Source organism: Phodopus roborovskii, unplaced genomic scaffold (genome assembly GCF_943737965.1).
Source record: "Phodopus roborovskii unplaced genomic scaffold, PHOROB, whole genome shotgun sequence".
NCBI lineage: Eukaryota > Metazoa > Chordata > Mammalia > Rodentia > Cricetidae > Phodopus > Phodopus roborovskii.
The window spans coordinates 11,573,570-11,600,706 of record NW_026126578.1 but is presented as its reverse complement, the minus strand read 5'-3'; the positions used below and the strand labels follow the sequence as shown (position 1 = coordinate 11,600,706).

Sequence of the window (27,137 nt, the reverse complement as noted above, 5' to 3'; positions counted from 1 at the left end):
CCAGCAGTGCTTTGTTCATTAACCAATAAGAAAAACATATTTACAGAATGATGCCTTCCATCAAATGAAAATGTTTATTTGGCTCACGCTTCAGTGGCTTTCACAGTCCGTCAACTGAGGGAAACCAGGGCAGGAACTCAATTAGGAGCAGAAGTGGCTCTGGAAGAATCTTACCGGCTTGCTTCCTGTGATTGGTTAGCTTGCTTTTCTATGCAACCCAAGACCAGCTGCCCAGGTATGGCACCACCCACAGTGGACTGCATCCTCAGGTGTCAGTCATTAATTACATGCCGGACAGACGTGCTCTTGGGCCAGTATGATGGAAGGAATTCCTCAGTTGAGGTTCCCTCTCCTCAGGTGTCTTTAGCTTGTGTAAAGTTGACAAAAATTAAACAGGATAATTGACCCCTTGTCAACTCGACACATAAATGTATCACTATAAACCACTGACTTTCCTTTCTTGTTTATCCCCAAGAGTCCACATTAATATCACAATATAAAGCATGGTGCAGCTTTGAAAAGTCCAGAGTCTTGGGCTGGAGAGAGGACTCAGCAGTCACGACCAGTTGTTGCTCCTGCACAGGACCAGCTCTATTCCCAACATCCATATAGTGCCTCACAACCATTCCTAGCTCTGGATCCAAGGACTCGGACAGCCTCTTCTGTCATCTGTGTGCACCAGGCATCACGTACATAACAATAAAATAAGTCTTAAAGAAAAGTACAGGTCAGAAACTTGTATCTACCCAAAGGAAGGAAGAACATTAGAGAAGGGGCGGGGAGGTAAAAGAAAACCTTTTTTATTGTAATTGATCCAACAGATAGCTTATCAAAAATAGTAACGGCAGCAGTACATTTGTGCTTACATATGTATGCATAAGAATTAAGTAAAGGAGTGAGAGCAGTTATACAAAGAGTGGGAAGGAGGAATTGAGATTACGTTATCATAGAGCACATGGACTCACCTGTCAGTCAGCACAGAGTTTGAAAGTGGACTTTGATTAAAAAAAGAGTGGACTTAGATTATATGTGAATAAACTTTTTGGAAACCACTTAAAATGTAGGAAAGGGAAGGGTGAGAGCAAAGAAAATGTATTCTATACACTTAAGCTAAATCAGTAATCATTTTGAATGCTGGTAGACTAAAGGCAGCAATTAAACAGATTGTCATGGTTTGGGGGTGTGGCTTAGAGGCAGGTGGATCTCTGAGTTCAAGGCCAACCTGATCTACAGAATCTACAGAGTGAGTTCTAGGATAGCCAGGGCTGCACAGAGAAATCCTGTAAGGAGGGGGCGGGTTATAAAAAAAAAAAGAGAAGGACCTTTGCTTATGCAAAGAAGGGATGAACTGACAGATGTAGGAAATTCAGTCTAAGAGAACCAACCTTGCTAGGTATGCGGGCGGTGTGTGTGTGGTGTGTGTGTGGGCGTGTGCACGCGCGCGCGCGCATGTACGCGTGCCAGGATTGTGGATCTTAGTGTCTGGGTGGCTCTGGCAGTGATGGGAAAGCTGTGATGGCCAGGGGCAAAGTACAGGCTGCCCCATGCTACCCAAGAACTCAACTTCTTCCATCTTGCCCACTTTGTTCCTGGTCAAGAACAGTGGCCAGTTAAATATGCCACAACCGGCAGCATAGCTCTTCCTGAGTGGCCTTATTTTACCACTGATCATTAGCTGGTCCTGTGACTGTTAGTCTGGAAAGCCATTTAGCCACTCCTGTAGAATGGGATCCTGCATATAGCTTGGCTATACTTGACGGATCATGTTTTTACATTTCAATAGTTAATTGTACAGTTTACTTTTCCCAACCCTCGGGATAGAATAGACTCTGCCTTGCGTCCATCCCAAATTGGTATCAGTAGGCTGTGATTATGGGGACTATCCTCAAAGTAGTGGATACATAAGTCTTCCTAATGCTTACACAAATCCACCTGCCAGGTGAAAGGACTCCAGTGCCTAGCCATTTCGGTTTGACCTGTCAGTGTAATCTGTATCCTGGAAACTGACAGTCAGGGAGGGAGTGTGTTAGGTGAGCTTGAAATTGCCTGTTAGCTCACACCTACAGCAAACAGAGACCATGAGGAATGGTGCCAGCATTTCACCAAGTGCTTTTTCCTGCGTGATATGAGCTGTGAATGCCATGCTCAGTGGGTCATTGTGAAGCACAGCAACTTAATCTTTCTCCAGGAAAAGTAACTTTGGGAGCTGTGCCCCAGTAAAGAGTTTTTGTTTCTTTGTATAAAGGTTTTTAAAAAAATGTTTTACCATCAAATAGAAGAATAAGCAATTTTACCATTGAACCGAAGGGAAGAGAGTTGGTGAGGAGGTTCAGTGATTCCCACAAGCTCTTGCAGAAGGCTTAGCAGACTTAGATCTGTTGGAAGCGTCCATATCTGGTGGCTCACAGCCGCCTGTAAGTCCAGCTCCAAGGGATCCAGTGTCTCTGGCCTCTGTGGACTCTACTCATATGCACACACCCATATACAAATATACTTCATTTTTTCTCAGTCTCTCTTTTTAAGATCTGGAGTTGTTTTTAAAAAAATTAATTTGGGGCTGGAGAGATGGCTCAGTGGTTAAGAACACTAGCTGGTCTTCCAGAGGTTCCGGAGTTCAATTCCCAGCAACCACATGGTGGCTTACAACCATCTGTAATGAGATCTGGTGCCCTCTTCTGGTGCAGGGATACATGCAGGCAGAACACTACATAATAAAAATTAATTCAAGTGCTAGCCTGGAACTTAGCTATAGACTGTCTCAAGGGTACCACAATAAACCAGAGCCTAGGGCTGGGTCTGGTGTGGTTTGATATTCAGTATCTAGTGCTCATGGTTTGGGTGTTGCTATTCTAAGCAGAGATCTGGATCCCACCACAGGTGTGGCTCTTGTGTTGTTGTTTGATGATGAGTGTGTCATTAAGACCTGTATTGACTGCCTAAAACTCTGGGCCCCATCCCTAGCACAACAGACAAGCAAGGCAACTTGCAGTATCTTAGTCAAGTGTGTTTTTTTAGCTTTATAATTATTTCCTTATGGCTAGGCATAGTGCCATATACATGTAATCCCAGAGCTGGGCACTCTGAGACAAGGTGGTTCATTTCAAATATGAAGCCAGTTTGGTTACATAGTGAGTTCCAGACCAGCCAGGAACCTCTGTCTCTCTCTCTCTCTCTCTCTCTCTCTCTCTCTCTCTCTCTCTCTCTCTCTCTCTCTCACACACACACACACACACACCACCTTGGTGGGCCAGGAGATACCTCAGCCAGTTAAGTTTGCCACGCAAACATGAAGTTTTGAGTGTGAGTTCCCAGAACCCACATAAAAGCAGGACAGGGCCATAACCCCAGTGTTACTGGGGAGGGCCACAGGTAGGGAAGACCTAAGGATCCCTGCCAGCCATTCTAGCCAATCAGTAAGTTCCAATTTCATAGACCCCATTTAAAAACTAATGTGGAGAGCTGCTTAGACACCTCTGCTTACCTCTGGCCTCTACATGCACAATTTCTTTGGGTCACCAGAGTGACTTTTGAGTCAATGCTGAGATGTTAATAGGTTTGTTTTTTGCTGATAAGGTGATTGCTGCAAGATTGTCCCTTACTCATTTCCAGTCACTGCCCAGGGCTCTGTCACCTCTGGGGGAAGGAGTAGGGGAGGAAGATCAGTGTAGCCTGAGTAGCCCCCTGCTCCTGTGAGTCCCTCAGGAAGTCCCTTCTGTGGGAAATAGCCCTGTGGGACTGGCTTTCATTACTTCCCAAGGTAGTGTCTCCCTGACCCAAATATCTAGAGATCGCACCACCTCTCAACAGTCACATTAGGGATCATATTTCAGTGTGAGTTTATAGGAGACAGATTATACTCAACCCACTGCGCCCCTTATAAAGTCACCTCCTACAATCAAAATACAGGACATTTCTCTGCACCAAAGCCCCCTTCTGCACCTTTGCAATCCGATTCAGGTATGTGCTAATACAAAGAATGTGCTCTCCAAACAAAGGAACATTTGTTTATTGTTTTGTGTTTGTGTGTGGTCTATGTATGTGGTGTGTGTGTGTGTGTGTGTGTGTGTGTGTGTGTGTGTGTGTGTGTAAAACTGTATTTGAAAATTCTAGTGGGGCTGGGTATGATGGTGCCTACCTATAATCTTAACACTTAGGCAGTAAAGACAAAAGGATCAGGGTCACTCTTAGCTACATAGTGAGTTCAAGGCTAATCTAGGCTATATGAGACCCTGTCTCATATAAAAATAAAACATAATTCCTGTATATCAGTCAAAACTATTTTCCTTTATGTAAAGATCAATATTTGAATCATTAATATTTCTGAGCCATCTTTTGTTTTCAAAATTGTATGGCAAGGCTGCTGTAAATACAGTTTCCATTACATAGTGTTGTGTGATACAATAAAGCAGTGTTGACAGGCTTAGGCAACTGTGTGGTTTAAGTGTGTCCCCTGAAGACTGTGCTAGAAGTTTATCTCTAGTGGGCAATGTTGACTGGGGAGAGAACCTTTAAGGTTGGGTCTGAGGCAAGGGTCATACAAAATTCCAGATTTATTGTTTATCCAGCCAGGTAATGTCTTCTATGCAGGCTAAAAATTCAAGTGAGTGAAGGTTTGGAAGGTGAGTAAAGGTTTGGAAGGTTCAGAAATATTTACTGGGCATGTGCTAGATTGAGATGTCTGGAATCCATGAGTGGAAATGTCTGATAGTTGGGTGTATAGACACAGAAATCTGAACTAAACTGTTCATTAGCACTGAGTGTTAGATTCAGCCAGGCAGTGGTGGCATATGCCTTTAATCCCAGCACTTGGGAGGCAGAAGCAGGCAGATCTCTGTGAGTTCGAGGCCAGCCTGGTCTACAAAGTGAGTGCCAGGACAGGCTCCAAAGCTACACAGAGAAACCCTGTCTCAACACCCCCCCCCAAAAAAAAAGAAAGAAAAGGAAGGAAGGAAGGAAGAAAGAAAGAAAGAAAATAGATTCAGGGGCTGAAGAGATGGCTCTGCTCTTGCAGAGAGGCCCAAGTTTAGTTCCCAGCATATACTTCAAGCATCTCACAACTGCTTGTAACTCCAGCTCCAAGGGGATCCGACACCTCTGGCATCCTCAGGGACCTGCACTCACTCACTCACACACACACACACACACACACACACACACACACACACACACTCACACAGAGAGAGAGAGAGAGAGAGAGAGAGAGAGAGAGAGAAATACATGTAATTAAAAATAATAAAAAGAAGTCAGGTAGTGGTGGCGCATGCCTTTAATCCCAGCATTAGGGAGGCAGGGGGAATCTCTATGAGTTCAAGGCCAGCCTAGTTTACTGAGTAAATTCCAGAACTGGCTCCATAGCTACTGGGAGATCCTGTTTCAATAATAATAATAATAATAATAATAATAATAATAATAATTCCAGAACTGGCTCCATAGCTACTGGGAGATCCTGTTTCAATAATAATAATAATAATAATAATAACAACAACAACAATAATAATAATAGAAAGAAATATTGAAGTAATAGTTCCAGAACCTTCCAGTAGCAGTTCTGGGACACAAAGAGTACTCTGTCTGGGAGTTCTCTGATACCTGAATTAGACAAGGGCCTCCTGATTTGGGTTCCATTAGAACAAGATAATTGTCTTTCCAAAATACCCATCGTGAGGCTGGGAGATGAGTCAGTAGATACAGCACTTGCTATACAAACAGGGGAGCCTGAAATATGGCCCCTAGCACCCATGTAAAGAAAGATGGGTACAGCAGCCTGCTCTGTGCCCTAGCACTGCGAGAAGAGACAGGTGGATCCTAGGAGCTTGCTGGCTAGCCATTCCAGTTGCAACGGTGGGCTTGGTGAGAGATTTTATGTCAAAATTAATTAAGTAATTAATTTAAAATAAGATGGAGCCCGTTGTGGTGGACATGCCTTTAATCTCAGCAGTTGAGAAACTGAGGCAGGAGGATGTATGTGAGTTTGAGGCCAACCTGCTCTGCATAATGACACCTTGTCTCAATATAAGAATAAGAGGAAGGCACCAATGTCAGCCTCTGGCTTGCAACACACACACACACACACACACACACACACACACACACACACGCACACACGCACACACACACACACGCACACACACACCAAACCAAACACTGTCACACATGTTAGGAGGAGTTACCCATAATGCTCCCTTCCTGCCAAGCTGTGAGTGTGTGAAGCTGGCACTCAGGTTTGTTCACGGCTTTCTCCTAGCTCTGAGGTAGGTTTCTTAGATGGGCAGTTCATACCTTCATGCTTGTCCCCTGAACACCACCCAACCACCCATGACTAGGTACCTTCTACTCAGAGAGGGCAGTGCAAAGTTGTAAGACAGCCTATAGTCTCAGACCTCATGTGGGTCAGTGATGGTTTTCTAGAGTTCATTTGAGCAAGCCCTCAGTGGTAAGTTTCCCAATCAGGCAGGGCCGGAAGAGCTTCCCTGCTAGACACGGAAGAGTGAAGTGTGTGTGTGTGTGTGTGTGTGTGTGTGTGTGTGAGAGAGAGAGAGAGAGAGAGAGAGAGAGAGAGAGAGAGAGAGAGGGAGAGAGAGGGTGAGAGAGAGAGAGAGAGACCTGGAAAGAGCCAGAATTTAGGAGGCAGTAGTCTCTGGTGACACTGGAGGCTTGGAACTCCCATCATGAGGGGCTAGGACTTTGCTCTTTCTTGATGGGCAGCCAATGAAAGTTCTAAAGCAGGCTAGCAGTGTGATCCAACTGCATTTTTAACAAGTAATGTCTAGGAATAAGTGGGTGGTGAGCCCTGTGCCCCCATGCACCTCTGACAAGTGTGTAGGTGATTCTCGTGTGCATCACTCAAAGAGCTCACCTAGCAAAGTAGTGGCTCAGATGAGAATCTGTGCTAAGTTAAAGCTGGTGTCAGAGCAGGACCTGAGGATGCAGGGACAGAGAACACAGCCACCCAGCTAAGAAGCAGAAGGAGTTTTCAGAGCTGTTCTCAATGATCCCAGAGCACCAGGAATTCAAACACAAAGCCTAACTAACGCCACACAAAGCTTTGAAGCCCTGCCTCACGCCTGCGTGAACAATTGGGTGGAAGCAGGAAGCTTTGGGGAGATGGCCGAGCCAGAGCACTGTCAGCAGAAGCCTGCCTTGCCCTGCCTGGAAACCCCGCCTAGGCTCAGGCCAGGGTGTTTTGGAGGTTATTTAATATAACCGTTAAGGCAGTTCTCTCCCTGCTTGGGGGGGGGGGATTTTGTAGGAATATACTGGAAAAGCTAGGGGACTTTCTTCCCTTTTTATGAACTCAGTAGTGTATTTCCAAAGTTCTTTTGGCCAGTAGTGAATAAGTAAGCCGCTCCTGAATGGGATGGGAAAGATCTAAATGTGCCGTCAGTGTATCTCCAGAGTATCCCTGCTTGCCTTTAAAAGTCTATGCAAACACATGTGGACAGACTGGACTCTAAGAATGATGTTTTTGTATGGACATATATGGACAGTTAAAGCCCCAAGGGAGGGGGAAAAGCTTCGTTGGAAATGAAAATAAAGATCTCCTGCAGTGTCACCCTCCTTTGCTCACTGGGGTTTATTTAGCTTTGAAATCTCAAAATGTTGCTAAAGAACTGAACAAAAGAGAGCATACACATCTGCCCTGTGTCTACCTGCTACACATCTGCCCTGTGTCTATCTACCATGCAGAGCCGATCTTAATGGCAAGAGAGGGGACCCAATGCAGTGCCACTTGGGAGGGGCTGCTTCTCACTTGTCAATAACAATCCAGAGCTTCCGGCTGACCCCGCCCTGGAAAGTGCCCGACAGGAGCCCTTGAGGGCCCCTGTGCTCCCATCAGCCCTCGCTGGGCCAGGCACATTGCCTTCTATCCATGGTATGTGTTGTGATCTACATACGGGGTGGAGGGGTGCGCTTGCTTTACTTGTGTGTCAGCTGGAAGCTGATGTGAGCTCTAGGGAGCTGTCTGTGTTTGGTTTCTGGAGAAACCACATCACAATGCAGTGTGCAGGTTGTTCCCTGTGGCAAGATCTCAGTGGAAAGGTCCTGTCCAAGGAAGCAGCTGGAAGAGCTTCCCTGTGTGCTGTGTGTGTCAGCATCGAGAGGCACCTAAGAAATGGATGCATGGCTTCCATGCAACCCAGCAGATTGCTCCTGTTTTTATGTAAGTGGCCTTGAACAGCAGGAGGGAGCTACAGCTTTACCTTTTCTTCTCGCAAGTGAAATAAAATCACTTGGAACAAAGCTCCACTGGCCAGGACCTGTGGTGGCACAGCCTCCGAAGCTTTCCAGCTGGTGACCTCTTGAAGAGGCCAGGCATGCCAAAATAACCTAGCAGGACAAGCGATAGAGAACACTGTGTGGTTATTTAGTCCCTCTCTCTCCAGTGTCTTTTTAAAAAGCATTTATTAAATTTGTTTCTTGACAGTTTCCTACATGTATATAATGCATTCTGGTCACTTTCAACTCCCCCCCCCACCCCCTTAATCTGGTACACTGCTACCAGTGCAAACACACACACACATGTCTGGGAGAACTTGAGTTTGAAATTATCCACTGGAGCCTGGTGAGGTCCCCAACCTCCACTGTGTTTTTTGTTTCATCGAAGTAAAGTATAAAGTGACAAGGTCAATCACTGCTCAACTACTGTAAAAAGAAGTAAAAGGAGCATAGCATAGCATGCTGTGTGGGTATGCCTATGAACCCCAGTTCTGCCTCAGTCCACCAATGGCTGGCTCGTTCTTGCCTCAGAACCTCAAACACAAGCAGTAATGCCTAATGTCCCTCCACCAAAAACAAAGCCAAATAAAAACACTGGGGCATGTATGGGGGGCACCAAGTGTCCAGATCAGAGCGCAGCCCCGGAGCAATTCCCAGTGTAGCCCCATGTCTTTCTGGCAGCAGAAGACAGACTTGGCTGGTAGCAGAGAGCAGGAGGCACTGTTCTGAAGTTCTTGGGAGTGCACTCACCTGTAATTGCAGCCAAACAAATACTAAGGGAAAGATAGCCTTGACTCTACACTGTGGTGGTTTTAACAGCTATGACCCCCTAGACTCATATGTTTGAATGCTTGGCTCATAGGGAGTGGCACTATTGGGAGGTGTGGCCTTGTTGGAGGAAGTGTGTCACTGTTGCAGCTGGCTTTGAGGTCTCATATATGTTCAAGCTACGGCCACTATGGGACAGTTCACTTCTGCTGCCAATGGATCACGATTCAGCTACCTCTCAGCACCATGTCTGCCTGCATGGTACCATGTCCCGCCATGATAATGAACGGAACCTCTGAAACTGTAAGCCACCCCAATTAAATGTTTTCCTTTGTAAGTGCTGCCTCGGTCATGGTGTCTCTTCACAGCAACAGAAACCCTAACAAGATATACACTGTAATTTTTAAAAGCTAGTCATAAACTTCAGCATTTTGACAAACGAGCTGGTAAAGAACACCAGCATGTTTAGTAATGAAGGGACAGCCCCGTTGGGTGTGTCAGAGGAATAGTCACCTGCATCTCTGCAGGTTGCAGAGCAGCCTTGGCTCTGTATCTGAGGAAGCCAGCCTCAGCATCAGCAGACTTCCACTGTCTATCTGAAGAGATACAATAGTGGCAACCATGTATCTAGGATTTGCCCCACAAATACTAACTTGATACAACAGTGGCAACAATACATCTATGATTTTTCAGGGCAATTGAAAACTTCAGGACATATATGTATTTGAGACTCTCTTGACGTAAAGGAGACCTCACAATTCAGAACCCTTAATGAACATAATCAAAATGAAAAAATACAAGATTGACAGGCTGATACAGCCCAGTGGCAGAGAGCACTTAGCATCGCCAAGGCCTTGGATTCCACCCCATGTACTGCAAAAAACAGGAGAAATTGAGTCAAGGACTTCAAAAAGTATGGAAAGCCTTGATAAGGTGAAATTAAGAAGGAAATTCTATTTTGATGTCAAATGTATTCACCAGGTCCCTGGTATACCTCAAATGTCCGAGACATCCTTGAATCCACAAAGCTAGGAAATGGCTTCTCCAGCCAGCACAGGCAGCGTGCTCCACAGTCAGAGCTTCAGCCTCCCCAGAACTCTTCCAGCCAACCTTCCTCTGCCCCAAACAGGACACGACTCCTGCCCATCTGCCCCCATGTCACATTGCTCTTTGCCATCATTTCTGGGTTTACCTGTCCGCAGCCTCACCTCTCAGTGATCACCTCTAGACCTGACACCCCCAGTTCAGCATCTGCAGACCCTGGGGGGCACCTCTGATCTCCTGGCTTTGGAGCGGAACCTGCTCTGCCCCATCCCATCTTATGCACCCCCAACAGCACCGTGTACCCACAATCCCTCAGGCTCCATCTGTGCTATTCTCTGAATAGTGAGAGTTGTCATTGGATGTTCTGGAATTCACTTTGTAGACCAGGCTAGCTTCAAACTTACTGAGATCCACTTACTGAGCCACCAAGTGGGTACTGGAAATTGAACCAGAGTCCTCTGGAAGATCAGGCAGTGCTCTTTTTTTTTTTTTTTTGTTTTTGTTTTTGTTTTTAAAGATTTATTTATTAATTATGTATACAGTGTATTGTCTGCATGTATCCTCACAGGCCAGAAGATGCACTAGATCTCATGGATGGTTGTGAGCCATCATTGGTTTCTGGGAATTGAACTCAGGACCTCTGGAAGAGCAGCCAGTGCTCTTGACCTCTGAGCCATCTTTTCAGCCCTGGGGCCCTTTCCTGATTTTCATGAGCTGATACAGTTCATTTGTAACCCATAGTCAAAACCCCTATCTCCTAGATACATTGTTGCCACTATTGTATCAAGTTAGCATTTGTGGGACAAACCCTAGATACATTGTTGCCACTATTATACCAAGTAAGTGTTTGTGGGTGAATCCTAGATACATTGTTGCCACTATTGTATCAAGTTAGTGTTTGCTGGGTTGAGGGTGCAGTCAGATGTAGCAGTGTGACCTCCAATGCACAAGACCTCGATTTGATATGCAGAACTGAGGAAAAAAAAAATCAGTGTTTCCAAATACTATTTTCCTTTTTCCCAAACTGGTGTTGGTAGAAAAAGTTATGTCTTTTTTAAAATTACTACATTGATTGGTTTAATCATGAGTGTACCATGGTATGCATGGAAGGTCTGAGGACAGTCTGCAGGAGTTGGGTCTCTCTCCTTCTACCATGTGGGTCCCAGGTGACTCAAGTCACCATGCCTAGTAACAAGTGCCTTTACCTGCTCAACCATCTTGCCAAAAGTAACATTCTTTGTTTTTTTGTCTGCATATATGTCTGTGTACCATGTATATGCTTGGTGCCAAACCCATTAGTATCTGACCCATTAGTATTGGAATCACAGGTGGTCAGGCTGCCATGTGGGTGCTGGGAATCTGACTTGGGTCCTCTGGAAGAACAGGAAGTGCTCCTAACCATGGAACCAGCTCCCCAAACCCTTGAAGTGTAATTTTGAAAAATTAGTATTTGGGGTTGGAGAGATGGCTTAGTAATTAAGAGCACTGCCTGCTCTTCCAGAGTACCCAAGTTCAGTTCCCAACATCCATGTGGGGTAGCAGAGAATCCTCTGAGAACATATGTGGCATACATTCACACAAACACACACATGCACATTAGCAAAAACAAATAAGTAAAAAAAATATAAAGTAGTATTTTATTCATTGTGCTCTAAAAAGGATGTGGAACTTGGAAAGGAAGGACAAATGGTAAATGGTGATAAGAACTGGAATGTAAAGCTTTGGGGCAGCTCTCTTGTGACACAAACTAATACCCACATGTTTCCCTTAGCATGTCGGGACAACAGACCTTACTTTAGATAATTCCAGCCCCCCTCTAAGCCTCTTGTCCTAGTTTCATTTTCTGTTGCTGTGATAAAATACCATGAGCAAAAGTAACTTTGGAGGCTGAGCAATGGTGTCATATGCCTTTAGTCCCAGCACTTGGGAGACAGAGGCAGGCAGATCTCTGTAAGTTCGAGGCCAGCCTAAATTACAAAGCTACACATAGAAATCCTGTGAAAACAAAACAAACAAACAAACAAAAATAACTTCAGGGAGAAAGGGTTGATTTTTAGCTCAGTCTGTCATAGCAGGGAAGTCAAGGCAATGGGGACTTAAAACAACTAGTCACATTGAATCAGTCAAAAGCACAGAGAAGTATGTGCTTACTGTGCAGCTCATTTTCTTTACTCTCATTACAGTCTAGGACCTAAACATAGGGAATGGTGCTGCCTTCAGTGGGCCGTCCTTCCTATATCAATTAATGTAATCGAGACAATCTGATATAGACCATCTTTCACTGAGACTCTTCCAGGTAGTTCCAGATTGTGTCAGGTTAGTAGTTAAAACTACACATTACACCCATGAACATTTCATGTCTCCTTTTTGAGGCTACTCGTCTTCATCCAAAGACATGTTGAGATGATCCACCTCTGCAGAAGACAGAGGCGATTCCACGACACTGTCCTTATTTAAGGAGGGGGCCTTTTGGAGTCTGCTCTCAGCCTAGAATGTCTTAGTTCCCATTACTGTTGCTATGACAAAACACCATGACCAAAGCAACTTGGGGAGGAAAAGGTTTATTCAGTTACACTTCTACATCATTCTTCATCATCAAAGGAAGTCAAGACAGGGCAGAAATCTGGAGGCTGGAGCTGATGCAGGGCCATGGAGAGTACTGCTTACTGGCTTGCTCTTTGTGTCTTGCTCAGCCTGCTTTCTTATAGAACCCAGGACCAGCAGCCCAGGGATGGCAACAACCCCTGGGCTGGCCTCACCCCCATCAATTGCTAGTTAAGAAAATGCCCTACAGGCTTATGGAGGCTTTTTCTCTATTGAGGTTCCCTCTTCTCAGAGGACTACAGCCTATTTCAAATTGACATAAAACTAGACAAGACAAGGGGTATACTTAGTTCAAAGGGAGAGCATGTGTTTCATATGCACAAAGCCCTGTATCCCACATGCAGCACCCAAACCAAAAACTAATGACAGTCTTCTTGTTGTTGCTGTTGAAACAGGGTTACTCTACATTGCCCTGGCTGTCCTGGAACTCACTTTATAAAATACTCCATCCTCAAACTCAGGTCAGTATGTCTACCTCTACCGAACTGCTAGAATTACAGGAAAGTGCCACCACCCGCAGCTGGCCAAGGAGGCATTCATACTGACGAAAACAAATGAAATTTGTTTGTTTGGTTTTAAGTCAATAATTATTTTGTTTCTGAGCAAAGGTTTGGAGAAAGGACCTGGGTGTTTCCACACAGCTCGACATTCAACACATGCAAACCTTTAAATTTCAGAGATGAGCAGTCTAATCTTTGATCCTTCCAGAATGGAGTTAGAAGTCTGTCCTCGGTTTTGCATTTGTCACCAACAGCTAGGATTAGAAGGACAAGACCTGTCTAGGATGGTGGGAAAGACAGGGACTTAATTAAGGGCAGGCTGTGACTTGTCACCCTTTGCCATTAATGTATGCTCAATGATTTCTTGTGCAGAAATGACACCGGGGAAGGTCCTGTAGGATATAAACTCCCTTGGGAGTGTGCATTCTCAAAGACTGTAGCATTCAGTGACTGACATTTCAGGTCTTACTCATGAATTACCCTGACATCAAGCACTGGAGTGTCATGAATATTTATGTGCTTGGCCTTGAGGGAGGGTCAGTGTGTGGGGGTGAAGGAGGGTAACAGGCAAGGTGGGAACATGACCTTTTGCCCTCCAAAGCTTGGGAAGCCCTAGTAAGTGCCCCAGACTGGCAGTGCATGGGCACTGGGCAAACTCTTCCCTGTGCATACAGAGCTGGGGTTAGAGGTTAATGAATGGGTTCACGCCCCGCACTCAGGATCCTGTTTGACGGTGGCTTTATACATGAGATTTTTAAACAAGGTCAAAATAGGACTTGCAGGTTGTCCCAAACTCTCTCTTTGTGCAACAGTGGTGTTCAGTGCTGGCTGCTCCTCCATAGGATAAGGGGGAAGTGAGGTTTTGGCCTCTGAGTGCAAGGCCACGCCAGGACTCAGTGTGTCTGAAGCAGGACCGAGTGGAAAGCAGGTGGGGGAGGTCCCGGCCGCCTCTATTCTTCTCTAGTAATCCCTTAAAAAATAATTGCAGCCCCAAACCTCTGGCCTCCAGCACATTTTCCACTTGATTAGAGGCCTTTGTGGGGTGGGCAGAGGGCCCTGCAGACTTGGACATTATGCTGGGTCCTGCAATGTCCAGCTGGGACCTTTTCCATCAAAAGGGGATTTTAGTAAAACCATTATCAGGGGCTTAGAGGACAAAAGCTGCTGAGCGCAAACGAGGGGCAGATTAGCGGGAGCAGCCTGCTTCTGGCCTGTGGAAGGGTGGGAAGGAGCTTGCAGTGACCTGTGTGCAAGCGCCTGGAGTTCTCTGCTGGCCCCTCCCTGGCAGGGAGGGAGGGAGATGAGGGTAGCCGCTGGGGCGGGGAGGTGGTGTCAAGGATGTGCGTGGCTTACTGTTATGTCCTCCTCACCTGGAGCTCTCCACCACGACAGTGCACAGAACACAAGGAGAAATCAAGAAAGGCCCACGCCAGGTCCCTTTTTAGGGCTATGGACACAGTTTGAGGGAGGTGCTGGGGGATTAGAGAGCAGAGGAAGGGTAGGAAACATGGGGGCCCTCTGGGTGAGTGTCTGGGGAAGCTTTCTGTCCTGTGGGGCTCACCAGAGCCCTCTGTACTGCACCTTTGTTGAAGAAGTGGCTCAAGAAGCCCCAGGGAAGGGTAGGAGGGAAATTTCTGGCTGTGGGAGCCAACTGCCTCCTGGAGGGCCCATGAGGAGACCGTGGCTGCTAACCCTCCCTGGAAGCCCCTGGCTTCTCCCTGTCTGCATTAAAGCAGTGTTGACATTGCTGCCCAATGCAGGCCTGCAGGCCCTTGGAGTACCAGCTGTGGCTCTGGACAGGACATTTCAGGCCTGAAATACTATCACATCAAGGCTCAATCCATATTAATGAGTATTTCTGCCTCAAGTGAAATTCACAGAAAAACTTTGTTCTTTAAAACCTTCTCTTGAGAACACACACACACACACACACACACACACACACACACACACACACACGGAGGAGGGTGTAGATAAATAAAAGTAAACCCTACACTAGGCCATGAGTGCAGTTGTCAGAGGTTGCATATCAGGGCCACCTTCCCTCTGTGTGCCCAGGACCCGCAATGATTCTGTCACCAGCTCCTCCGCCTGCTTGCCTGTCCTCCGAGTTGTGTGGGGACAACTCTTTCTCTTCTGCAGACTCCTCCTTTACTGGAATGGTTCTTTCTGAATCTGTTGCTGTTTTCAGTCACTCAGGCATATTGCAGCAACGGCTTCCATGAAGGGCCCCAGGGAGATCTTCCGATTTTCTAAGAAGTTTCTTATGGTTCTGGGAATAGTAATTGTGTTTCATGCTCAAGCCCTGGGTGCTACAGCTCTGTCTTGTTCACTCTCTAGCAAAAAACGAGCTCTGTATTAGTGACCTAGTAATCGGGGCTTTCGTGGCTCACAGCCAGGTAGAAGCCTCGACTCCTCTAACCCGCAGCAGCAGCCCCAGCCCCACGCTCAGTTCCCTGACCTCAAAGAGGCACTGAGGACAGGACCACCCTCTCCGCCCTCAGTCTGACCTTCACTGCATGCTGTGGGATCTGGCAGCTTCAGCTGCCTTGCTTTCCTTCCTCTACATTGTGGATGGACCTCGTGCAAGAAACCTTTCTTCTCTGTTAGGACTAATGGGGGTCTTGTTACACAGACCCCATTAGATTTTTACAACGATGTCTTCACTTGGGTAGTGATGGTACTTCATTCCTTTTGAGAACTGAAAAGAATTGAAACTAAAATTTAAACTCAGAATACTCGTGTATGATTGTAAAATCGGCCCCCATTCTCCAGACTTCACAAACATTGAGGCTGACACAGTCTTGAGGAATCAGAAGTTGATATCCCCCCACCCCCACCCCACCCCAGGGCCACCAAAAGCAGAGCTGTTAGAACTGAGGAGCCTGCATGAAACAGTCACGCTCCAAAGACAAAGTGCTAAGCAACCGCTCCTGGGCGTCACCTCACTGGTACTTCAAAATCCAGGCTTGGGCTGGTGAGACAGCTCAGTGGGGAAAGGCGCTGCCGCCAGGCCTAACAATCTGAGTTCAGCACCAGGACTACCTCCAGTTGTCTTCTGTGTAAATTTTTTAAGAAGGTAGACCCAGTTTCTGGAAGAAATGATGTTCCAGTAGTCAACTCTTTCAGCTCCTGGGAAAATTCTTAGGAATGCAGACATAGCAAGAGAAAGGATTTGTTAGGCAGGAGGGCTGTTTTTCTTGTAAAGCAGCCACCAACTCATAGTCAATGCTGCCACCTGCTGACAAGAGGCAGAAATTGCAAACTGGGTAGATGAATTCCTCTACTTCCTAAATTCACCAGAGAACATGCTGTCAACTAAACTTTATTTTACTACTTTATAATGAGTCCAAAACCATTTTAATAAAGTAAGAACAGGGGAAAACACATTTCCCTATCTGCTGCCTCTGAAACTGTTTGTACACAATTCATGACTTATAACAGTAGAAAAGGTGAATCCTGTGTACATGTCCCTGTTTTTTTGTTTGTTTGTTTGTTTTTTAGGAAAATGAAGAGTGTCACATAGAACAGGACACAAACACAGGATGTTTTCTATGCCTCCCTTTTTTTCTTTGTACCGATAGGGTCTTATTTAGCCAAGCTGACCTTGAATTTCATATGTAGCTGAGGATGACCTTGAACCAGCTCCTCCACCTCCTGAATGCTGGGCTTATACACACGCACACCACAGGCTTTATGAATACTAAGCAAGCACTCTGCTGAGGAGTAATGTGCTTGTTTATCCTTCTTCTAATAAACCATGCCTTTATTTATAGAGCAAGCAACAATGAAGCTATTTGTTGCTGATCGGTGCATGGTATCATTGGCAACACAGTTCTCATCTTAGTGGTAATGCATTTCTGTAATTCCTTTTGATTCTCTGGACAAACTGTGTAGGGAAAAGATGGGCTAGCTGCACTCCCTTGGGGGCAGCCTGGTTCTGGCTATTGCTATTTGACACACAGTGACAGGGTATGTGTGTCAAGTGCAGACCTCAGTATACTGGGAGAGCCACTCACCTTTCTAGTCCAGGCTCTGGAAACTTGATCGCCAGCCCTCTCTGTCCCTGCAGTGGCCAGCCGTGAACCTGATGGAGTACAGAGGTGAGACAGCCGAGCTTTGACAGATTCTTGAGGCTGGCTGAACTGTGCACTTGAGATAAAGTAGGAAAGTTACACTTGTCGTTTTCATTCCTGCCTAAGCCATACTGCTACCAGCCTTGTTTGAGGCCAGGCAGTTCTAAGCAATGAGTTTAAAATCCTCAAGGTCAAATGGGAGGCCCTGGCTAGTTGTCTTTCATCTAAGAATGCAAGAATTATGTATCTCATTTCTTTGTTTGAAGACAGGGTCCCACTATGTAGCCTTAGCTGGCCTGGTACTCAGTATGCAGAACAGGCTGGCCTTGAACTCACAGAGATCCACCTGCCTCTGCAGGTGCTGGGATTAAAGGTGTGCGACAACATGCCTGCCCAATGGTTTAACTATTGCAGTTTCTCCCTTTATCTGTCTGCTCAGTTCTAGCCTCTATAACTTTCTGCCAGAGTCTAAGAAATATCAGGGCTAAGATGGGGTGTTGTTTGGTTGGTTTTTTTTTTGTTGTTGTTGTTTTCTGGGTTTTGGGGGGGAGTTTCTTCCTCTCTATTTAGAGACCACTTCTCAGAAAGTCTTGTCCTGGACGGGAAAATGGAAGCAGTTGTATATGTTAGTAGTGGTAGTTTTGGGAAGAGATTTCCTTAGGAAACACATTATTGACGACCTTTGTAGTATATATTTTGTGCCACTTTCAAATGAGGAAATCAGTTTCCCAGGCCAATGCTGAATAACCCCATTCCACTTAAGGAATAGTAACTAGGTCTTGGAGAACTATTTCCCTACCGTCCAGTTGCAGCATTCTGGGTCCATGACATGAGTGGCCATCACAGATAGGTAGTATGTATGGCATGGCTGGTCCTTTCAGAAATCTCGTGTTAGCTAGATGAGGTGTGCACACTGGGAACTCCACTGCTTGCAATTCAAAATCAGCTGTGGCTATAAAATGGGTTTGAGGACAGTCTGGACTGTCTGAGACCCTGTTTTTGTTTGATTGTCTCAAGATGGGGTTTCTCTGTGTAACTGCCCTTGCTGTCCTGGAACTTCCCCTGTAGATCGGGCTGGCCTTGAACTCACAGAGATCCTCTTGCCTCTGGCTCCTGAGTGCTGGGATTACAGGTGTGCACCACCACTGCCCACTGCCCAGCTGGTGATAGACAGTAACAAATGAGAGTCCTTTACTCTTTGTGGACCATAGGGAGGTGTAAGGAAAACATCTGTGGAGTTGAGCCTTTTCACCCTCAAACAAGAATAGCCAGAGTTCCACAGCTGGACCCTGAGCTGTGACAGCTGCGAGCAGGTGTGCATAGCCAGTCAAAAGCATCACCATTCTCAGCTCTGAGGCTGTCAAAATGCAGGCTTCTGGCATTTGCACTCCCCATGACTTGGAGTCTGTGGGACCTGGCTCAGGTCCCTGGGGACAATGGGCAGCAAACCCACTTCAGCACCTCATAGGCTGTTTAGTAACCTGAACACTTCTCAGCTTCAGGAGGAGCCCTGAACACAGAGTTCATAAAACATACCTAAGCTCGCACCCCGGGATTCATATCAAACAGTGACAGCCTTGGGCACTCTGAGGTTTTCAGTGTTTCTACTCCCAGGATGCTTCAGCACAGGACCTTTCCTAGGGGGTCAGGGTGATGCCCTGCAGTTTCAGAAGTATCCACACATCGGCCACCTGTGTGCTTATTACACACAGTCTGTGCCAGGTTCCACTCTGAGGCAGAGCTCTCTCATCATCTACACAACATTGTATTGACTATCAGAATTCCTGCTCATATAAAATCCAGTGTGTCCCATTTGCCTGATGATGGCCAAGCTCTCCAGCATGCCACCCCAGTCCTTCTGATATTGTCTCGTTGAGCTGCTGTGCCTCTTCTGACACCACAGACCAGATCCCTTCTTTATTTCCCAGTGTCACAGATACAAGAATCTTAGTAAGTTGTTTTCTCATTCAATGCTGGAAATGGAACCCAGGACCATAACCATGTTAGGCGTGTGTGCTATCACTGAAGTGTGCCCTCAGCCCCCTTCAGTGTGTGTGTGTGTGTGTGTGTGTGTGTGTGTGTGTGTGTTAAGAAAAACATGTTCTTTAAACAAAAGTAGAAGAGTAATGAGATAATAAGAACTTATGCCCATGCAGAGCATGTTATACTCCCAGGAAGGCCTGGGCCACATAGTGAATTCCAGGTCAGTATGAGCTACAGAGTAAACCCTGTCTCGGAGGGAAAAACAAGACAAAAAAGGAAAACGTTCTTTCCCTGTTTGGAGAAAGTGAGTACACTCTGGGGCTAATTTACAGCAGCCAGATACTGGAAATCACATGGTTTCCATGGCACTAGGGTTGAGTGGCCCCCTCAGGTGTAGAATCACCATGGCAGGTCATTTCCCTGTCCACCTTTGCTAAGGGCAGCCCCACCAGGCAAGATCCAAGCAATCCCTGGGAAAGAGGAAGAGGCTGAAACTGGTCATTTGTGAACTTTCCCAGCACATCTCAGTGGACAGAAACTTGTCTGTATCCAGGAGCCTGAGACCATCCCTAGCCTGCTGAGTGTTTACCTTCTACCAGCTATAAATTATGAACAGTCAATGCCGACTTAAATCCAGAGTTCTTACCAACTTTGTGACATTTGCTTTTTTAAAAAATATACTTAGAAGCAGGACGTTGGTGGCACACACCTTAAATCCCAGCACTCAGGAGGCCAGAACTCTTTGAGTTCAAGGCCAGCCTGGTCTACAGAGCTAGTTTCAGGACAGCTTCCAAAGCAATACAGAGAAATCCTATCTTGAAAAACAAAAAAACAAACGAAAGAAAGAAAGAAAGAAAAGGAAAGAAAGCAAAGAAATACACTTAGTTTTGGAACAAGTATATTGACAATGCACTGGTGGCCCTGAACTCAGGTTTGAACAGGGTTTCTAACCCTGACCTTTTATTTTCCCTGAAAGTTTATCAAAAACCTCATACCTTCCTCTGGGGTTGGTCATGCATAAAATGCAGGTCTTTCCTTCAGCTAAAGGAATAGGATTAGCCTTTTTAAAGGGTGATGCTTGAAGTGGGGAAGGAGGGCCCCAGTGTGACTTCTCTAGCTCCTCCATCTCTGGCAGAGCTGAGCCAGGACCAGCAGCTAGAGCTTTTCCTTGCAGAGCTGGGAAGGCTGTTGCCAGCTGCGTGAGGTCTTGGTTTTGTTCCACAGATCTTCTCTCTTAATGAAAAGGCTCTGGTCCCCTGAGAACTCCGTGGCCCCTAGGGGCTACAGCTTTCTCCTTTGCTTTTGAAAACCTCAGTTCAAAGCTAGGCTTGGTGGTTTCTGTCTGTAATCTCAACACTAGGGAGGCTGAGGCAGGAAGGTAGCTGTTCAGGTTCAATGCTAGCCTGGATATTTTGAGTTTCAGGCTAGTCAGGGTTACATTGGGAGAACTTGCCTTAAAACACACAAAAAAAGAGGGTTTGGAGAGATGGCTCAGCAATTAAGAACACTCATCATCGGCTACTCTTCCAGAGGACCAGGGTTCAGTTCCCAGCACCCACATGGCAGCTAGCAACTGTTTGTATAACTCCAGTTCCAGGGTATCTGACACCCTCACAGAAAACTAAATCTTTAAAAAAAAAAAAAAAAAAAAGGAAGGAAGGAGGGAGGGAGGGAGGAAGGGAGGGAGAGAAGAAAGGAAGGGAGAGAGAGAGAGACAGAGACAGAGAGAGACAGAGAGAAACTCCATGTTCAAATGTTTCCCAGAGTTTGGAAAACAGACCACATGCGGTAGGATAGGTTCTTTTGTAGCTCAGGCTGGCTTCCAACTCAGTAAGTAGCCAAGAATGACCTTGAACTTCTGTTCTTTGGAGTACTGGGATTAGTAGAGTACACTACCACATCTGGTTTATGTGGTATTGAGGAATGGAGGGCTTCATGTGTGCTAAGCAAGTACTTTACCAATTAAGAGGCATCCAGAGCTCCCACAGCCTTAACTTTAAGAAGAAACTACAATAAAAGGAACATGTATTTTTTTTTTTTTTTTTTTTAGATGTTTACTATAGATTCAAAATTTTTTTTTTTTAAATCTGTTTTGGAGCCGGCTGGTGTCCTGCTTCCTCCAGCCTCTCCATCTTGACTCCTCCTTACTTCTTCCTATTTCCTCCTTGTCTCCTAGTCCCTCCTCTCTTGCTTTCCTATTGGCCAACAGTGCTTTATTCATTAGCCAGTATGAGAAACATATTTACAGAATGACTTCTCCCAGCAGGCCCTGGCACCAGCTTTGAGTTGTATTAAGTGTGAGGTGGGCAGTGTCCTAGCAATGCCACAGGCGGTTAAGTCAAGTGGACTTGCCCTCCTCCTGCCAGCAATGCCTGAAGGACTCAGCAACAGGGAGAATTTACATTGCCACCTAGCACATAGCCAGAGGCCCACTGTGGCCCTACAGCACTGTAGAAGCTGTCTGAACTCCATTTGAAGTTGCAATTACAAACACTAATGGAGAAGGCTACTGTTGATAAGACCTACCCCAGGGGCTTTCTTCTCTGTCCTGTGAGCCAGGGTCTTGCTCTGATTAATCTGGAACTCACTACCGGCCTTGAACTTAAAGTAATCCTTCTGCCTCAGCCTCTGTTGGGGTTACAGGCATGAACTTCCGTGTCCAGCCTTTTCAGTTCTTGAGTTAACGAATCCTCAAGCCATGGCTTTTGTTTTCTAAAAGCTGACCCAAAATACCCTTTAGCTTTTGTGCCACGCACAAAATGTACAGGAACTCACTCACTCTGCTGTTCCTGTTTGTGTTTTTTTCCAGTGCTGGGGCCCAACCCAAGGCCTGGTGCATGTAGACAGGTGTTTTACCACTGAGCCACTTACTGCCTCTCCAGCCTTAACCACCCTCTTCTCCCATGTAGGAGAGGATCAACCCTTCCTGTACCCTTCCTCTTTGAAGCAGTTCCTATGGCCTGGGCTTATCCACACTGAGGGAGTACAGCCAGCTCCCACTCTCTTGAGGGTCATCTCACAGGAAACCAAGGTTGAATCAGACACTAGATCTTCCTTAGATAGGAGCTAGTTCAAATCCTGACTCCTCCACTGGGTAGGAAATGCAAAGCAGCTTATGCACACCCCCCCCCCCACCAGTAGGTTGCTTGAAGGATTAAAATTTAGCATTTGGTCCCTTCTTTCCAGAGAAGCTCTGTATGTTTGCCTAGTTCAGGCCATGGACACCAGATACATGATCTTAACTGTCAAATGCTAGTTTACTAACCTTTAAATATTTATTATTATTCTAAGCTTACATATGTGTGTCTGTGCACATGAGTACTGGTGCCCAGAGGCCAGAGGTATTATATTAGATTTCCCTGGAGATGGAGTTACAGGAGGTTGTGAGCTGGGATGTGGATGCGGGACTTGAACTTGGGTCCTCTGCAAGAGCAGTATTAAGTGCTCTTAACTACTATCTCTCCAGCCCCTCAAACTTACATTAAAAAGGAAACAGAAAATGCTAGCACAGTGCGATAGGAGTGTTCCAGTTCCTGCTGACTGAAAAACAGGCCAGGAGGCTATGGCTGTGGAACCCTGGGAGCTGGGTCTACTGTAGGAAGCAGGTCTAAGTCAGAATACTTCTCACTGGGGCTCATACTTTTTGTTGTTGTTTTGCCTCTAGGCAAGAGCATTAATAGAAACCTTCACTCTCCCTAAAGAAAGGGAAGACAGCTCTAGTGACACTCACTTAGAGCCCATTTTGGTGATGCCAGAAAGGGGATAAGGAAGCTTTTGTGCTATGTCCAAGCTTAGTTAGTGCTTGGGAATTTTATAAGAGCATCATAGGCCACAGCAACCTGGGTTCTAGGCTTCTGTCTGGAAAGATAGGAAAGTTGAGAAAGTGACCTCAGAAGCAAAGTCCACCTATGTAAAACCAGGGATATGACCCAGTCTACTGTTTGAGCACTCACAAGTCTCTGTCCCCAGCCAACCAATGCCATACTGCTGTCTACGAAAGAAACCGTGCTAAAATTGTTGGTATCCACCCTGAATTCAGCCTAGACCCTCACCGAAGGCTGAGTGGCCAGCCTGGGCACCAGAATGGCTTCAAATGCAAATGTGCCAGAACTTCTGGCCCAGTTCCCTACCCTCCAGGAAAATGCCTGCATGCAGCCAGGCCTGGAGGGGAATGTTAAAGAGGAACGATGCTGCCCCCTTTCCCCCTTTCAGCTGGACCTGCACACACACACACACACACACACACACACACACACACATCAGCACGCATGACTGGGCCAGCCCAGCCGGCTCTGAGCACTTTCAACTTACTCTGAACAATGGCTGGGCTCCCTCCATCCCTTACCCTGTGCTCTCAGGATAAGACAACCATCCTACATGCCCACTTCCAGAGCTCATGACCCATTTCTTCAGGGTTACCCCTGGATCTCACTTCCACCATCACCTCCCCCATAAAAAGAAACTGGCCACTCTAGGAAACTGACTCTTCTTCCAAGACTGGTTTCTTTAAAAAAAAAAAAAAAAGTTTCATTTTGTTCATTTTCTTTCAGTTTCCATGTTGACAATTTAAAACCAAAAATTATAGAAATCTCCAGTCTAGTCACATTTCTAGAAACAGAACATCTGGATGTCAGTGGTAAATCTTACACAGAAGAAATTCTCAACCACATGAACAAACTGAACTCTGTACCTTACTTCGTTTAGGGTGTGCACATAACATCTCCCACTTTAGCATATACCCAACACACAATACCTTAAAAATAATTCACAGATACAAGGGAAAATTTTGTGCTTTTTTTTCAAAAACATACTTCATATTTCCTCTTTTATTATATAAATATCAGTTTAACCTTTTACTGTAAGAATATAAACGTTTTAAAGAGGATCTTTGTTATCATTTATACAAATTCACAAACAGTACAATTAATTGATAAAGGTCTCTGGGTTTCTCCATGGTCTCTCATGTTGCTGTGGAGGACTCTAAAAAAATAAACAAACAAAATATCCAACAAAAATATACATCCTACTCAAAAGCGTTTTTTTAAGCCACAGCCCCAACCCCCCACCAAAATAAAGCCATCTATTCCTCCATTTAGAACAAAAGCTTTTCAGACCCACAGGCTCCCCTTTTATGAACATAACATAGATGAGACATGAAGTTCGGTCTCCCCCCATTTCACACTGCAGCCCCAGGTTCTCTGCAGGCCAAGGCTGAGCTCTACTCCAGACAGGAAGCCTCACTATGTAACCTTTTTGTGGGAAAACTTGCAAGAGGGTTGGGGCGGGGCGTAATTTGCATATATAATACTCCTCTTCTAGACTCAACTGCAGCTCAAGCGAACAAAAAGGCAGGCTCTGCTCTCATTTCTCCCACACATTTGTGCTATAAATTAAACCAAGATTTAGAAACATTGCTGGGTCTTTGAAGCTCAATAGACAAGGGAAAAAGAAGTCATGGCCAAGATTCGGAAGCGGGGCACACTGGGTGGATGGATGGATGGAGGTTGGGAAGAAGCCAAAACAAAAGACATACAAACCCAGTGGGCATCTTTCCAGTCTAGGCACAAAAATGTTTCAGTCTCAAAATATCTCTCTTGTAGAATTCCAGGTTTCAAAAGAAAAAAGTAAACTAAAACGAGGTAGCCAGACACATATATATATATATATATAACATATATATATATATAGAATATATATAGAATATACTCAGCAGAAAAAAAAAGGGGGGGGAATACAATTTCAGATTTCTTTGAAAACTAAAAGGAAAGCAGACAAAACCAAAGTGAGTCGCAGAGTACCGAAGGGACAGTGATGAGCAGAGACTGGTTTACAAAGTGGATGAAAAGGCTTGGAGTCGGGCTTGCTTTCTACACATTTCGAAATAAAAACCAAATCACAGTATCCAAATAAAGTGTAAGTGAAGGCAGACATCTTTCCTCAACTCCTGGGGGGTTGAAACGCCTAGTCCCTCCCCGCCCCCACCCCATTTCCAAATGCAGTGCCCTGGGATACAGTTGGCGGTGGTTGAATCAGTCTCCATACCCTGCAGAAGAGTGAGTAGAGAAACAGCAGCGTCCATCTCTCCACCCACTGGGAAAGGAGAGGAGAGTGAGTAGAGGGAGCCGAAGAACCCCAGACGCAGTGGGGAGGGGCGCCGGACTAGGAGAAAAGAGCCCAGGCTTCGCGTCATGGCCCCACCGCGGCCACTGCCATGAACGAGTAAGTGCGCGCGTGAGTGTTCGGGAACAGTGGTGGTCCTGGGATGAACAGGGCGGGGCAGGGGAACTGGAACTGCCGCCCTCACCTGACCTTCTCACTGTCCGTCATCTGCCAGAGTCCCAGGTTAAGTACCTTGAGGCAGGGCAGCTGAGTGATGCGCTCCAGGCCGCGCTTGGTGATCCTGGTGCAGCCGTACAGGTCTATGCCCGTGAGCTGGCTCAGGTGCTCAGCGATCAACTCCAGTCCCTTGTCCGTGATGCGCACACACTGTCCAATGTTGAGCGTGCGCAGCCCGTGCATCTGCCGCACCATGCGGTTGATGCCATCGTCACTGATATGGCAAGAGCAAAGGGAGAGGGACTTGAGGCCGTCCAGTCCCTGGGCTATGTAAGCCAGACTCTGGTCTCCCACCTTGTCACAAAAAGACACATCCAGACCGGAGAGGCGCAGGCTGCCCATGGCCAGATGCATGATGCCAGTGTCGCTGATGTTGTCGCAGGAGCGCAGGTTAAGGCTGCGCAGACTGCCCATGTGCGACAGGTGCAGAAGGCCCGCGTCCGAGATGCCGCCACAGAAGCTGAGGTTGAGGAGCCTGAGGCCCGTCAGCCCTCGCGAGATGTGCTTCAGAGAAAGATCCGTGAGTTTCTGGCAGTCCTGCAGCGTGAGCTGCTCCAGGCCCAGGCAGCCCTCGGCAGCACTCCGCGTCATGCCGGCCAGGTGCCCGATGCCCACGTCCGAGAGGTGGCGGCAGCTGCGGAGGTTAAGGCTCTTGAGGCGCTGCAGCCCCCAGGCGATGAGCAGAAGGCCGGTGTTGGTGATGTTGCTGCAGCCCCCCAGCTCCAGCACCTCCAGGCCCTTGAGGTACTGGGCTATGCGGCCCAGGCTGCTGTCGGTGATCTGCTTGCAGAGGCTCAAGTTGAGAGCGCGCAGCGAGCCGATCTCCTGCACGAACGCGTGGCCCAGGCCGTTGTCGGTGAGGTTGTAGCAGCCGCTGAGGTTGAGGCTCTCGATGTTCGCCATGCCCTGGATCACGTAGCTGAGGCTGCGGCGGAGGCTGAGGATCTGCACGCGGCGGATGCCCCGGGCCTGCAGGCTGGGGAACAGCGACGGGTTCGCCCGGCGCAGGTGCAGCTTGGCCTCCACGCCCCGCCACACCGACTTGTGGTAGGCGGCGTCCCGCCAGGCCGTGCACACCTGCGCCGCGCGACCCTTGTCTCGGACGTCCAGGTAGCCGAAGATCATGGCTAGCAGCTCCGGGAACAGGCACGAGATGTGGGTCTCCATCTTCCTCCCGCCGCTACGCCGCGCCGGGTACAGGAGGCGCGGGCGCCGCCGCCGCCCCGGGAGGCGCCGAGAGCGGGCCGCCGCGGGCCAACGGCCGCCCCTCCCCGCCTTCCGGCCGGGCCGCCGCTCCTCCTCCCGGCGCGTCCGAGCGGCGCTTCCTTCCTGCCTCCCTTCCCGCCCCCGCGCGGCCGCTCGGGCCTCACATCCCGGCCGGGGCGGGCGCCGCGTCCGCGCCCGCGCGCCGCCGCCGCCCCGCGCCCTGCGGCATCCCGCGCCCGGCCGCGTCGCTGCTGCGCGCGCCGGCGAGGCCCGGGCCGGGCGCTCGGGCTACGGACGGCTTCCTGCTGCCTTTGTCTGCCGTCCGCGGTTCAAACCGCCCAGCCCCGGGCTGCCCGCACTCGGCCGCCGCGCGGGGGGTACTGCGAGGCTGCCGTGCGCTGCC

The 27,137-nt window shown here is 47.3% G+C and overlaps 2 protein-coding genes across 3 annotated transcripts in view; one reads left to right on the top strand and one right to left on the bottom strand.

Moving 5' to 3' along the window:
- Positions 1–27,137, top strand: part of Wnt5b (Wnt family member 5B) — a 103,812-nt gene that overhangs the window by 36,170 nt on the left and 40,505 nt on the right. The window lies entirely within an intron of this gene.
- Positions 24,033–26,957, bottom strand: Fbxl14 (F-box and leucine rich repeat protein 14). The gene has a single exon (XM_051203813.1). It carries the CDS (start codon positions 26,693–26,695, stop codon positions 25,493–25,495), a length of 1,203 nt encoding a protein of 400 aa, XP_051059770.1. The 5' UTR covers positions 26,696–26,957; the 3' UTR covers positions 24,033–25,492.